The sequence below is a fragment of the Streptopelia decaocto genome (assembly GCF_964273445.1).
Source record: "Streptopelia decaocto genome assembly, chromosome: 1".
NCBI lineage: Eukaryota > Metazoa > Chordata > Aves > Columbiformes > Columbidae > Streptopelia > Streptopelia decaocto.
Genome location: NC_138663.1, coordinates 59,747,999 through 59,761,615, shown reverse-complemented (window position 1 = coordinate 59,761,615; position 13,617 = coordinate 59,747,999). Strand labels below are relative to the sequence as shown.

The following is a 13,617-nucleotide window of genomic DNA, read 5'->3' as shown; positions in this document are numbered from 1 at the left end:
ATTTCATTACAATTCATTTTACATCTGAAATATTATGCATGTATTTTGCTGGTTTCAAGTTACATTTTAATTGTGCAGTTGGGCTTAGAAAAGGAAGTTATGAATTGGTAGGTTCCATTATAGGAATATCGAAGCATGCATTTTATTTTATATATAAACAAACAGGTAATAACTATTTGTCCAGAGATGATATTTTCCCTCACAATGAAACTGCTTAGTAAAACTGTATTACGGTATTAGTCAGCACCTCTGCAACTGCAGTAGTGTTAATAACAAGTAGTAAGATGCAAAGGCACTCACAACTCAGGCTCTTGCAAAGTCAGATTGTTATAGTTGGCTGGTAGAAAACGTCTATGAGACTGGTGATAATAATACACCTAACAAATGCTGCATTGCTGACAGTGATGCCTAAAATATGTCCACTATTTTGTTCTTGATAAAGACAAAACTGTGTTCTGAATTATAAAGAGTAAAACTTACTCTTGGAATACTTATCTTGCAAGGCCCAATGGATGCAGGTAGATCTCATTACCAATGCTTTATGACTGAGATCTTTGATTTTACAGGCAAAATGCTGCTGCATTATGAAAAATAATCACCAGATTTTCCTGATTATTTTAAGTCTAGTGGGCAAGTTGAAGAAAAATTAACATGCTGGATCACTGAACATGTTTGGCATGTAATGAAATCAACTGATTTCTATACAGTCCTAATTTACAGTGGCAGCCCAACTAGTATGTGGAAGAAATATTAAAGATAGTCCAGATGAGATTTGCTTATTCTGCTTTTGTCCTTTTGTTAACATCTCTCGGTAAAAACACAAGACTGGAAAGGTTCTCTTTAGCTAACAAATCTACTTCTCTGTCATCACAAGCAATCACATCATACTATTGCTTTCATGAATGTATCCAACCTCCATTTAAAAATACTTCTAAAATATGCTATACTCTGTTGTTTTGCTGATACTTGGCCAATCTTGTAATTTTCAGTTCAAATTTCTCACCACTTTAAGAGCTACTTTTTCTCCACTTATTCACAAAGTGTTAATAACATATGCATACTCTGTTCCTAAACTTCACTTTTAGTTCATGTTTCCCTGTGAATAAATCATATTCTCATATTACATGTAACTGCATACCAGTTCCAGTTCCAAATAATGATTTGCTGTAAATCAACAGAGCTTCAGTAAAGCTACACATGCTTAATTTGTGCAAGTTGTGGAACTGAGTCAAGAAGTGGTGAGAAGCAAAGAGAGAACAGTCCCAAAAGGAGCAAAAAAAAAACTTCCCAAACCTCGCAAAATTGAGAATATTGCAGACTGGATAAGTCCCATTTCTTCAATGCACAAAAGATTAGCTTGGCAGTAAATCAGCTCTGTTGCCTCACACTTATAGAAAGCTTCACAAATGGGGGCTGATTTCAATTGCAAGATGGACCTGCTAATTGTGCTATGACCAGTGGTTCCTGAGTTGCTTCTCCAATGAATAGTACATGTGCATTATGTGATTTCTATTAACATCTGGCTTAGATGTGGAAATTTGCTTGTAGTGCATTAACACATACACTGTCACCAGTAGAAAGCAGGAGCCAAACCCACTAATCAGCCATGCACAGGATTTCTACTGAGTAAAAACACAAAAAAGAATTTCCATATGTGGAAGGTCTTGTACCATCAGACCACAAATGCAATCCTTCATTTTTTTTCTTATTTGAAAAATAACAGTTGAGCAACTGCATGAGATCTTACAGCCACCTCGTATCTTACTTTTAAAATTCTCCTCAAGCCTTTTTATGTAAGATGAGTTACACGTGTGAAAATGGGAAGTCCTTTTAGGAGACTTTAATATGGATCTAAGACACAATTAAACCAGAAAGTTCTATAAGATTGCACAGAAATGAAAAAACAGTTTGGTATTTTCTTTCTTACGGAAATGGCACATTTTGGCCAGTGTACCATCACTAGAGTTCAGCAAGAAGCTGTAGAAAGGAAGCTCGTTCAAGAACAGTAGAACAACCTTGTTGTTGATTAATGTGCCAGATGGATACTGGCTCATTATCACTAACACATGCAAAGATTAGACTTTTTATTAGTTCTCTTAAGAGGCTATATTAGATTTCTTTTGCAGTTGCCTGGCTGACTATGGACATGAATTATCTTCTTAACAGATACACGGGAAGGTTAATGGTCCTGCAGTATCAGAGCGCATTTTTTGCTTCTGAGTTATGGCAAACAATGCAGTTCCAGTGGCTTAGAGAGATCTGGCCTTTCTTTTATTACTTTATTAATCATAGGACAATGTAGTTATTATGACAGTGATACCAAAAGGTAAGAATTTAGAAGCTGGTGCTCACTCTACTGTAATTCGGTAACACAGATTGTAACACAGAATAGTAATTCTCTTTCCCTGACTCAAGTGCTCCCAATTTGGATGAAGAAAATAAGACAAACGTAATGAGCATAAAACCTGAGAACTACTTGTACAAGCAGTCTTATCTTGAATACTTAAATCGTCTGAAAGTCCATTATTTTTTCACTGCCTCAATATGAAAACACAGATTTAAGTTTAACTTCCCTATTTAAAAATTCTGGCCATATCATCTGTTGATACAGTACTGGAATTTATTTTACAATGGGTCATAAAAAGATATACAGTATTTTAATGTTTGCTTCCATGTTGGTCCTTTTTTTCCTCCAAAACACCTAACCAAAAATAAAACTAATAAATAGAATTAAGCACTGCACAGAAAAGCACTCTGCCAAATGCTGGTAACTATCCTGTCAAGTTCTAGTTCCTAAAAATGGAAGACAAGTCCAAGAGCTACATTTTCTTTTCTCAGAAGAGTCTAAAGTTACAAAACCTATCCCTAGGACAATATTTCATAGATAAAAATAATTTTCTGTTACTGCTTCTTTTGTATGTGTATCTAACATTCAATTTGTTATCATTTTTCTAATCAAATTTCTTGAAGGCTAACATTTAGTAACTCCTACTCTGGTTGCAAAGCTTACTATCCAAAAGATTACAATATTTTATTTATTATGGATAAGAATTTGGTGAAGCTAGTATTTTAATATGTTACACTTTTTAAAAAATGAATGTTGAATTACATCTCTTTGGAAAAGCAGTACTGCACCTTTATATCTATTGGGGATGCGCCGACATGTGCTAAATTCCAGTGCCTCCAAACAGAAACCTGTTGTAGAGCCTCCCCTCCCATCTACACATCTACAGGCAATGTGTTATCACCAGCCATTCGTTCGCATTTTTTGGCACTGCTGATTGCATTTCCAAAATGCTTGTGTTAATTCTCTTTATTCTAAGCCCTTCCATGTAGATACCTTAGCGGGGCTGCTGTCCTCACTCTAAAACATGCAGTCAAACATGAAACAAAGAACAGTCTTCAGGAAAGAAAAAATCTCTCAGCCCCATTCAGCTTGCCAGACCTACACATCTGGATAATTTGGATTTGGCACGGCTTTCAGGGAGCAGAAGTTCTGCAGTCTATATGTTTAACAGGACATAAAGAATAGCTTGGAACAAATGTGCAGAGCTGTAAAAAACTAAACCATGGGATGCAAAGGAATTTAGGCCATCAACTTCAACCCCGAGCAACTCACCATCCCAGAGCTAGGCACTGGTGGTGAGAAGGTCACAAACTAAACACTCCTCCTAGGCCAAAGCCTGGGGCTCCTTCTCCAGCACTGGGAACAGGCATGGTCCTTCCCAACTGAGAAGGCAACCTTCACCTTCTCACAGGGCAAATGCAGCGTGAGGCAGCGAACAGCCACGCTCACATTGTTCTCGACACGCAGTTACCGGGGGTTATCGCGGCATCGCTGGTGCCCGCTCCCTGCAGCTTCCAGCCGCATCCCTGCAAGACGCAGCGCCCCGATGATGGTTGCGATCCCGCTGGGCAAGATGCTGCTTCTGCACGCAAACCGAGCCCCCCCCCCGAGCCCCGCTGACATTCCCGTGCCTGTACGGGCTTTACTAAAACCCCGGCACAGATAATACGGATCAAATCCTGAAAAATTACCCTTACCGCCACTTCTCCTCGCTCGGCCCATGCTTGCCCGGCACGCCGAGGAGCAGCCCCCGCCGTTCTCTCCCGGGCAAGACACGGCACAGCCCCGCACGGGGTGGGGCTGTTCACGTCCCCCGCTGCCCGCCCCGCACCACTCACCGCGGCCGTCGTGCAGATGGTCCGCAGCAGTCGAGGGCCTGTCCGCAGCATCTTGCGGAGCGCCGCCGGGCCCACTGTTCCCTCGGCCGCCCGGCGAAAGACCGAGCCGGCACCGCGGCGGAGCGCCTCGTCTGATGCAACACGCGCCGATGCTGCTGGCGCCGCGCCAGCGCCTGCATCCGCGGCCCCGGCGGCGCGCCCCCGCCCGGCCCCTCGGCGACGGGCCAGGCGGGTCGGGGGTGGGGGAGCCGAAACGCCGCACCTGCCGCTCCTACCGCGTCCCCCAGTCCCCGCCCCCTTGGCGGCTGCACGGCGGGACCGGCGCCGGGGGAAGGGCGGGGATCACAGGGGCTGGGACTGGCGCGGTGGGGTGAGGGGCTCCCGGCCCAGCGACACGAGCCACGGCCACTCGGGCGGCACTTTGCGGTGCGAGGTGCATGCGGGACCCCCAGCACTGCCCCCAGCGAGGGCCACGACACCTCTTATCCAACACCGCCGGCTGAGCGCCTCACCTCCAGCTTTATCCCCTCTGTGCGGCTGCCTCACAGTTATGTGAATCTGCTGGGACAATCAAAGGATCACGTATGCTATCGACATTCATTTTTAGTTTATTGCATACCAAAACCGCCAGTAGTTAGGTTAAAAACCACTAATGACGGAGTGGAGCATCTCCGCTATGAGGAAAGGCTGAAGGAGCTGGGTCTCTTTAGCTTGGAAAACAGGAGACTGAGGGGTGATCTCATTAATGTTTATAAATATGTAAAGGGTGAGTGTCAGGAGGATGGAGCCAGGCTCTTCTCAGTGACAACCAATGATAGGACAAGGGGTAATGGGTATAAACTGGAACAAAGGAGATTCCATTTAAATTTGAGAAGAAACTTCTTCATGGTGAGGGTGACAGAACACTGGAACAGGCTGCCCATGGAGGTTGTGGAGTCTCCTTCTCTGGAGACATTCAAAACCCGTCTGAGCGCCTTCCTGTGTAACCTCATCTAGGTGTTCCTGCTCTGGCAGGGGGATTGGACTAGATGATGGTTCGAGGTCCCTTCCAAACCCTAACATTCTGTGATTCTGTGTAATGACGTTTTGGAAATCCATATCATCAACATCACCAGGTATTTTTGAAGCAGCTCATTCTACTTATTATTAATAATTTTAAAAATATTCTAGAATTTGAGGTTGCCTATAAACATAACTGTTTCAACTTTGACATTTTTTTAAAGTCACAACAAAACCTTCTTGTCAGAGGCATGGAGAAGGATCTTGAAAATACAAATTCAAAATGCTAAATAAAATCAGAAGGAAAATTATCGCAAAAGGGTATGAATAGCGAACACAAATGTAGATAGCATGGCAGTAATGTAAGCATCATTGCAAACTGGGTCACGTTTAAACCCTAGCAACACTTGGTCTTAAAGAACAAGGGTGGGTAAAAGGCTGAAATGCACTGTTCCTGTCAAGAAAACAAGGAAGGAAAAAATTGAGAAGTTGGTCAGCATCAACCACATCAGAGAAGACAGAAGCAACTCAAGCGAAATTTATTATATGCAGGGATCTCGCTACAATAGCAAATAAAGTAGACAGAGTCTTTCCTTTCACTTGCAACCATCCGTGTCTCACTGTTTTTTGGATGCTTTCCTGCAAAAGAAGCCAAACAGCCATCCCCAGGGTTTAATTTCAAGGCCTCCACACTCTTCTTCGGGGCACTTTAAATGCTCAGCTGTACCTGAAAGAAGAGCACTGCTGCAGAACTGCTGCTCGCTCCAGGCTCGGGGGACAGCAGAAGGAAAGGCACTGCAAGGACTAAGTTGTGCCATTCCCAAAATAATAATAAGTCTGGCTGGCACAACTCAGTCCCCCCAGAGAGTAAAGGTACACAAGGGTTTGCATTATGACTCCCACAACATAATTAATTCCTCGATTTACTCCTGTGTAGGAAAACTATATCCTGTCTTTCATTTGAGGCTCTTGGCAGCTCCCTAAGTGTAGATGGCACCAAGTAGAATTAACAGAAATGATAATAAAAACTTTTTAACTAAAATAAAACACTGGGCTTCCCTTTTGCAATGAAAATTCAAAAAAGAAAATCACTAGTCAGTTCCTATAATTTCCTCTCTATGGGGTGAAAAACCTAGGGGAGTACTTGGCCCACTTCAGTGAAGATTCTTCTTATGATGACTTTGTAGTATGTGTTGATTTATTAGACTATGGAATAGTCAACTGAATGAATTAGTGCATTTATTTGCCCTGAGACATTAAAAACTAAACTAGTAGAATTCATCAAAAAGTCCCATTAACAAGGAGGGAAAACATGTTTATACAAGCGGTTCCTTCTCTACTGTCTGTGGTACTGTGGGTTTAAAGAGAATGGTGTGCAGTAATAACAGATTTTCATTAACCAAGCTAAAAGACTTTGCTTTCTGACTTATTTTTAAAATAGTACATATTCTGTTGTTCCTGGCTACTTCTATGGGTATGTCGCCTCATATCTTCTAACTATCTCACATAAAATCCACACAGTTTCACTGTTAAAAGTGTTTCTTTAAAATACTCTCACTTTAAACTGTACAATAAAAACATTCAAACTTATAATCCTGTTGGACTAAAATGCATCATTTAACTACTACAGGCACTGTTGGTCTGAAATGCCTATCGTTAATCTTTTTGAATTAGCAGTTTCTTTAAGAAAGATTAATAACTGCATAGTTTGGTAGGTCATGTAGTAGCAATACAGGGACTATACACACACATGCACAAGTCACACAACTGATCAAAACCACTGTGTGCTCAAATAAAAAATATAGACATCTAGGCCTTAGTAAGGGAACTATTTCACCACCTCAGACAGCAGGATGAATTAGTGTTATGTGTAGCCTTCCTATGACTTGATGGAAGTTGCACAAATTCCATACAATACAGTGCAAACAACTGCTTCTGTAAAAACTGGCATCAAAATGGTCCTATACTTCAAAGTTTGGAGCTGGATTCAAGCATTGCTGAAGTTCATCAAACTCCAAATCCTTGTTCATGATCCAAAATGCTCTCCAAGTAGAGCACCACATACTTGGCATTTAACCATTGGCATACAGGCTTATGGCAAAATACTTGTTTTCCCTGGGTAAGCAATTTGTAATGACTTCTGGCTCTATTCATTACACATACACAAGACAGACAATACAACAATGCATATGTAAAGCACCAGGGTTTTAATTAATTGGCGCACCTTCATCTACAAACAACTCCAAACCTATTGAGACAATAATATATCTCCATTTACTTCACAGACTACTAAAATGTCAGGTGACAAAAGGGAAAAGTCACAAGAGAAGGTGTTTATTGTCAACAGAATCACAGTATAAAGAAAAGCTGGGGAGTAAGAAGTGGGCTTTACTTTAGGTTTCACAGTAATGAGAGGGACAGTGAGATGAACTGGGACAAGGGTGTGCTAAATCACATGCGAGGATGGTATCTGCGTACTGTCAGCATCTTCCTTATGATCAGAGTGATGAACTCATACGCATGGGTTTTAAGAACCACTTAACAAATTGGCTATTTAGAATTTCAAGGATCAGCGTCAACATTTACAGCCAATTCAAACCACATGTTTTCCATCATCCAGAAAATGATTATGTTGACCTGTCTGAGAATGAGCAAATAGGTTTTGTGTGACATAGTAAACTCAAACATCAGTGTTAAATATTGTAATGGTTACAATACACTCCTCTGGCCTTTATGTTGTTTGGAAAAAGTGACGCAAAGTCCCCACTGATTTCAGCATCCCAGTCAGAAAAGTAGCTTGCAAATTATCAAAGTTTCCTGGTTATCTGGGTAGAAATCCTTTGTCCAGTGGTATCAGTGTAAATTTATGCAATTGGTTTGAAGCACATTTTATACATTAAGTTTCCTCTCCTGATTTTTATTTCCAGTTCTGCTCCTTGTTTCTTAAAGCCAAAGCTTAGATTTAAAAATAACCTTCAGCTACCCATAGTAAGCTTTCCAGCATGGGCTTCCCCCTTTCTGTTTCCTAATTTTCCAGAGATGTACGTCAGCAAGTTGCAAAACCAGATAGGGGCATAGGTATATAATATAAAAACTACTCAGAAGCTAAACATGCTTGTTCAATAGCATGCTCACCAAACAAAATGTGTCTGTATGGGCAGAAATGTCCAGAACAAATGTAAAACCTAATCCAGTTTAACATTATAAATCTTTGTTGATTTCTGTAAAGCGGAAGTCACATAGTGTCTTTGAAGATATCATCCAGACTTGGCAAGATGATTAGGGAAGGCTGTGTTCCACAGCATGCCGAGTACGTGCACATACTAAAGTGCTTGGGAAACTGCTCAGAATATTCCAGGATTTGCTTTCTTTTGAAAATCATGCCCTGGGAGTCATTAATCAACTGAATTTTTTCATTGAAAATCAGCCTTGATGGGGCTTTTCATGATGAATTAAGATTTGGTCATAGTTCAGACTCAGATTCCTCAGGATTACTTTAGAGTTCACCCAGTTTTAAAGATTGAGTAATTAAAAAAAAAAAAATAAAGTATGGCTTTGTACTTGTTATTCCCTAACCATGCTAATTGCATGACAAGTTTCAACTCAAACTTTATACAACAGAAACATGTCATGTTTTTCCACTTGATGAAGCAAGATTTAATGGGAAAGTTATTTCTCATTTTCTCTCTGTAACATTTATATTTAAAACTTGCTTTTCTTATTTTTTCTCCCCCGTGTCTTCATTTCAGACCAGATACACACATGATAGTAAGGCTTTCACAATCTACTGAACTGGATTTTCTGCCATCTAGACAACCATTTAAAACCTTATGTTTGACATTTCTTTCTTTCCAGAGGAACCAAGAGGAGGCATATGTTTGATGAGGAAAGGGAATTACTTTACCAGTTTGACCAGTAGAAAGAATTATCATATGTAGATGCTTTACTCATATGTATAAACGGAAGTCTCTCAAATTCCATACAATAAAATAGAAACTACATCTGGAAAAGTCGGCATTATCTTTGTGGAACAGAGTTGCAAAGAGGAAATCTCAGATAGTAAGTCCTTTCTGGGAATCCTGCCACAAAATCTTTAAACAAGAACTTTATTTTATTTAAAATATTTGGAGAGCTGAGCATTAAATGTTCCACAGACAAGGAATGTATAGCACAGTTGGCTTTCTGCAGATTCAGCAAGTCAAATTCTTTCTCCCATAAGTAACTATAATTCTATCAATCTTGGTGGAGCTTTGCCTTTGTACACAAGATGCTATTTTTGCTCTACATGCTTTTCACCATTTTTTTCTATAAAACAGTTCCTGTTTGAACGTTACATTAAAGTTTTCACTAAGATTTCAAACATCATAAAAATACTGTTTAAAAATAGCAGGTAACTGTATTGTCCAAAGTTGAATTATATTCCCAAGGAAATATCATTTCAAAGGAAAAAAATCTTTAATACCTCATGGAATCAAACCCCTGCTGATTTATGAACCCATAGATACCTAGCCACTTCACTTCATAAATGAAACAGTCACAGTACCATATTAATTCTACTGCATTTTGGACTTTATTCTCTCACCTATCCTTTTTAGTACTCAAGTGTAACAGGCCATTTCAGCTGGAACATATTTATTTCACATTTCATTCAGTTCAAGTGGAAGTCCAATATACAATTTTACTTTGATTATCATTTTGGTCTGGTCAAAATAAATTCTTTTTTTCTCAACTATGCCTGTGTACAGTAATACTCAGTTTACCAAAAATCACTGCATTAAGCAAAGTCTAAAGACTTTTCTGACTACTGTATTATCTGAAGATACTAAGAGATATTGGAGCAATTTTAGTAACTTCCTATGAGCTTGTACCAAATAAAAGCTTCCTGGTACAAATGGAAAACATGAATGTCACCTGACTTTCAGAAATGGTGCTTATAAAATGTCAATAATTTCACATAAGCAAACATCATCAAGCCATTAACTGACAACGAACTTACCAATCAAAGCTGAGCTAGACTTGCTGTCACTAAAACAGTCATCTTCAAGATAAAAGTCTAAATCAGAGTTTCAGGGGAAACAAATTCTAGCAGCATCTAGAATTGACCTAAATAACTTGAGTGTAAGCAACAAAGCACTGCCACCTAGTGAGCCAAAGGAAAACCCAATAGTAAGTCATTTAATTTAATCATGAACGGCAGCATAAAATTTAACTGTTGTAATTACTTGTCTAATCATGACTTTTTCAGCTAGAGAGCCTCCTGCTCTTTTTTATTTTCTTAAAAAAAAAAAACAAACAAACAAAAAAAACCAAAACCACCAAAACCCAAACTCACACCATTTCAACACATTTAAAAAATTATATATTTCTTTTTCCATATTCAAAATAAGGGTTGCATCAGCTTATGCTGTGGGGATCACAGTGCACTCTTTGGTGTGGCCACTGCATAGACCAACTGGTTTGGTTACCTTTGCACTCAGTTTTGATGATCTCAGAACCTTGCAATACAACCTTAAAGTATTTTACTCTTTACAAATTCAGTTCAGATGTGGGGAAGGGAGCGCCCTAGCGAGTGCCAGTTTTCAAGTTTCTTTCTTGTACCATCCTGCAGAATTCAAGGACACATTTTTCTGAGACAGATACCAAAAGCCTCATGACTACTTTTTAAGCCATCTGAAAGCTTCTGTTTATGTGCAGTTTTCCATGGCTGAAAGAAACTGTATTTGTTTCAAATAAAGCATTTGTGGTTTGTAGAGAAAAATTTTCTATTGTTTTGTTTTTAAAAACTGGAAGACATACCTCGGCTTTGAATATATGTATAGCAACTCTATTGAGTTCATTGAAAGCTGCATCTGCATGGCTGTAGACAGAATGTGATCCTTAAATACCAGCACAAATTGTGGTTTCACTTTGTGTGATACTTAACATCTCCTTAGAGATAGTTGTGCTCACTACCAGCTGTCAGCTTCCTGCGCAATTAAACTTCCAGGGACTTAACCCCCCTAACAGAAACATTTTAAGTTTCAAACAAGCCTGTTATTCTGGGTTCAGCTGGGATAGAGTTAATTTTCATGGAAAGCTGTGAGGGGACGCAGCCAGGACAGTTGACCCAAATTAGCCAAAGGGATATTCCATACCATATGATGGTCATGTTCAGTACATGAACTGGGGGAGTTGGCTGGGAGGAGGGAGGTGTTGCTGCTCAGAAGCATGTTGGGCACTGGTTTTCAGGTGGCGAGCGATTGCATTGTGTATCTCTTCTTTTGTTGTTCTGTTAAACTGTTTTATCCCAACCCATGAGTTTTACCTTTTTTTTTTGCTGATTGTCCTCCCCATTCCACCATTGGGGGAGGGAGAGGAGTGAGCAAGTGGCTGTGTGATACTTGGTTGCCAGCTGGAGCTAAAGCACACCACCAATGAGTGGTGTTTTTACATTACGCGTGGTGTATTTACATTATGATTATTTGACATTTATCAAAGCAGAGTTCTCTCTCTTTAAATATATATATATATATATATATATATTCCAAACATTCCAAACATTTTTTATTCAATTTAATACAAAACTAAATTTGATCTTTCCCAGACCAAGGTTGGCCTCTTTGAATGCTTTCTGAATAGATAAAAACTCATCAACAATAAACCTGCCAGCCATATCTTTCTTCCCTAGAAACTTTAAAAATCAGTATCTTCCAAAGGACGGTTTCCTTTTAATCAGAAAACAATTATAGTAGGTACTATTTTCCGATCTGCTGCATTACAGAGTTAGCTTTTATGGATGATCCTGCACTTACTGATACATCTCTCATTGGAGCTGCTATTTTTGTTGCTCTTTCCCCACTGAAATTGCTGATGCTTCTGGTGACACTGCTTTGGAAGCCACTTCCTTTTCTGCTGATGCTATGGATTCTGCTAAGGTAATTGCTCTGGTCAGTGTTAAAGGTCCTGAATGGCTATTTATCATGCTACCCATATAACTTCTATTTTTATTCTCTGGTATTACACCCACCAGAGCCCTGAAGAAAAAAAACAAACAAAACAAACATTGACTGACAACATGCAGGTAAGTACCTCATGGCTCTGTGTGACAACAAGTGAGAGTGAGATGATTAGATGACACTATTGCAGCAGTCACACATCTGTGTGCAGCTGCCTCTGAGCTCCAGATGCTCCCTCAGAGCTGGGATATTTCTGCTGCTTCCTTCCTCCTGCATCAGCAAAGTGAAAAGCTGGGAAGAGAAACATGACAGGACACATTAATATCACACTATGGAATTTACCCAGCAGTTTTCCCTCTTCTCAGTGTGGCAGAGGTGTGGAATCGGTGTGAGAGGGACTCAGGCTGGGGCCCTGTACACCAGGGGAAAAGCAGAGAAGCTCCCAAAGCCTCTGTACCTCAGGGGTTGGACCGGCAGCTCACAGATGCAGGGGGGGCAGAGGAAAGAGTGGGGAGAGAGGACTCCCCTACCTCACTGCACCTCTGAGGTGCAGCTGCCCACTCTGCAGTAGCTGGAACTGCCTCAGACATGGCAGAAACCAAAGCAGCTGAAGTTTTAGATAAGCTCAACAACCACAAGGATACCTCAGTCTCTTTCCTGCCTTGGTTATCTCAGTTGATATCTAGTGCCTTAATTCCATGACCACTTCACAGCAAAACACAGAATTTGTATCTGTTATTCTTCGATGGATGCTACACCTTTTCTTATGCAGCCAGGACAAAGATATTCGCTAGCTAAGACCAAAGGCAACCGTTGACATTTTGGAGTTAACAGATGCAAGTAGCAACATCTTGTGGTGGGACCAAGGGGTAATGGTTTTAAACTAAAGGAGGGGACATTCAGGCCAGACATGAGGAAGAAATTGTTTACACTGAGGGTGGTGAAACACTGTCCCAGGTTGCCCAGAGAGGTGGTAGATTCCCCATCCCTGGAGACATTCAAGGCCAGGCTGGATGGGGCTCTGAGCAACCTGATCTGGTTGAAGATGTCCCTGTTCATAGCGGGGGGTAGGACTAGATGACCTTTGAAGCTCCCTTCCAACTCAAACTATTCTATGATTCTAACCCCGGCAGCAGGCGGTGGCCCCCGCGCTCTCCTCCCGCACCCCGAGGCCGAAGCACGCTGCCTGCCTCGCCCCCCGCTCTCCCTCTGCTTTACTCCCCCTGGCCTTCGCCGTGGGGCGGGCGCTTGGCGGCACCGACCCCCGAGCACCGGCCCGCCGAGCCGCGAGGGGGCCAACGGCCGGGGCCCGCGCACGGCAGGGGGCGAGGCGCCCGGCATGGCCTCGCGGGCGCCCGCGGCGGGAAGGTGGGGGGGTAGTGGTGTGCAAGCGCCGTCCTCGCGGGGGCGCTGCCGCCCGCCCCGCCCGCTCCCGGCGTCCAAGCGCCCCCCGCCGCCTCCATTTCCCAGAGTGCGGCGCGGGGAGCGGGGCAGGAAG

The 13,617-nt window shown here is 41.5% G+C and overlaps 1 protein-coding gene across 1 annotated transcript in view; it reads right to left on the bottom strand.

Moving 5' to 3' along the window:
* Positions 1 to 4,364, bottom strand: part of ALDH1L2 (aldehyde dehydrogenase 1 family member L2) — a gene marked incomplete at its 5' end in the record, with an annotated part of 35,511 nt that extends 31,147 nt beyond the window's left edge. The window contains 2 exon segments of the mRNA XM_082043624.1: positions 4,186 to 4,281; positions 4,284 to 4,364. Coding sequence (XP_081899750.1) covers positions 4,186 to 4,281; positions 4,284 to 4,364 — 177 coding nt within the window.
* Between the last annotated feature and the right edge of the window lie 9,253 nt (positions 4,365 to 13,617).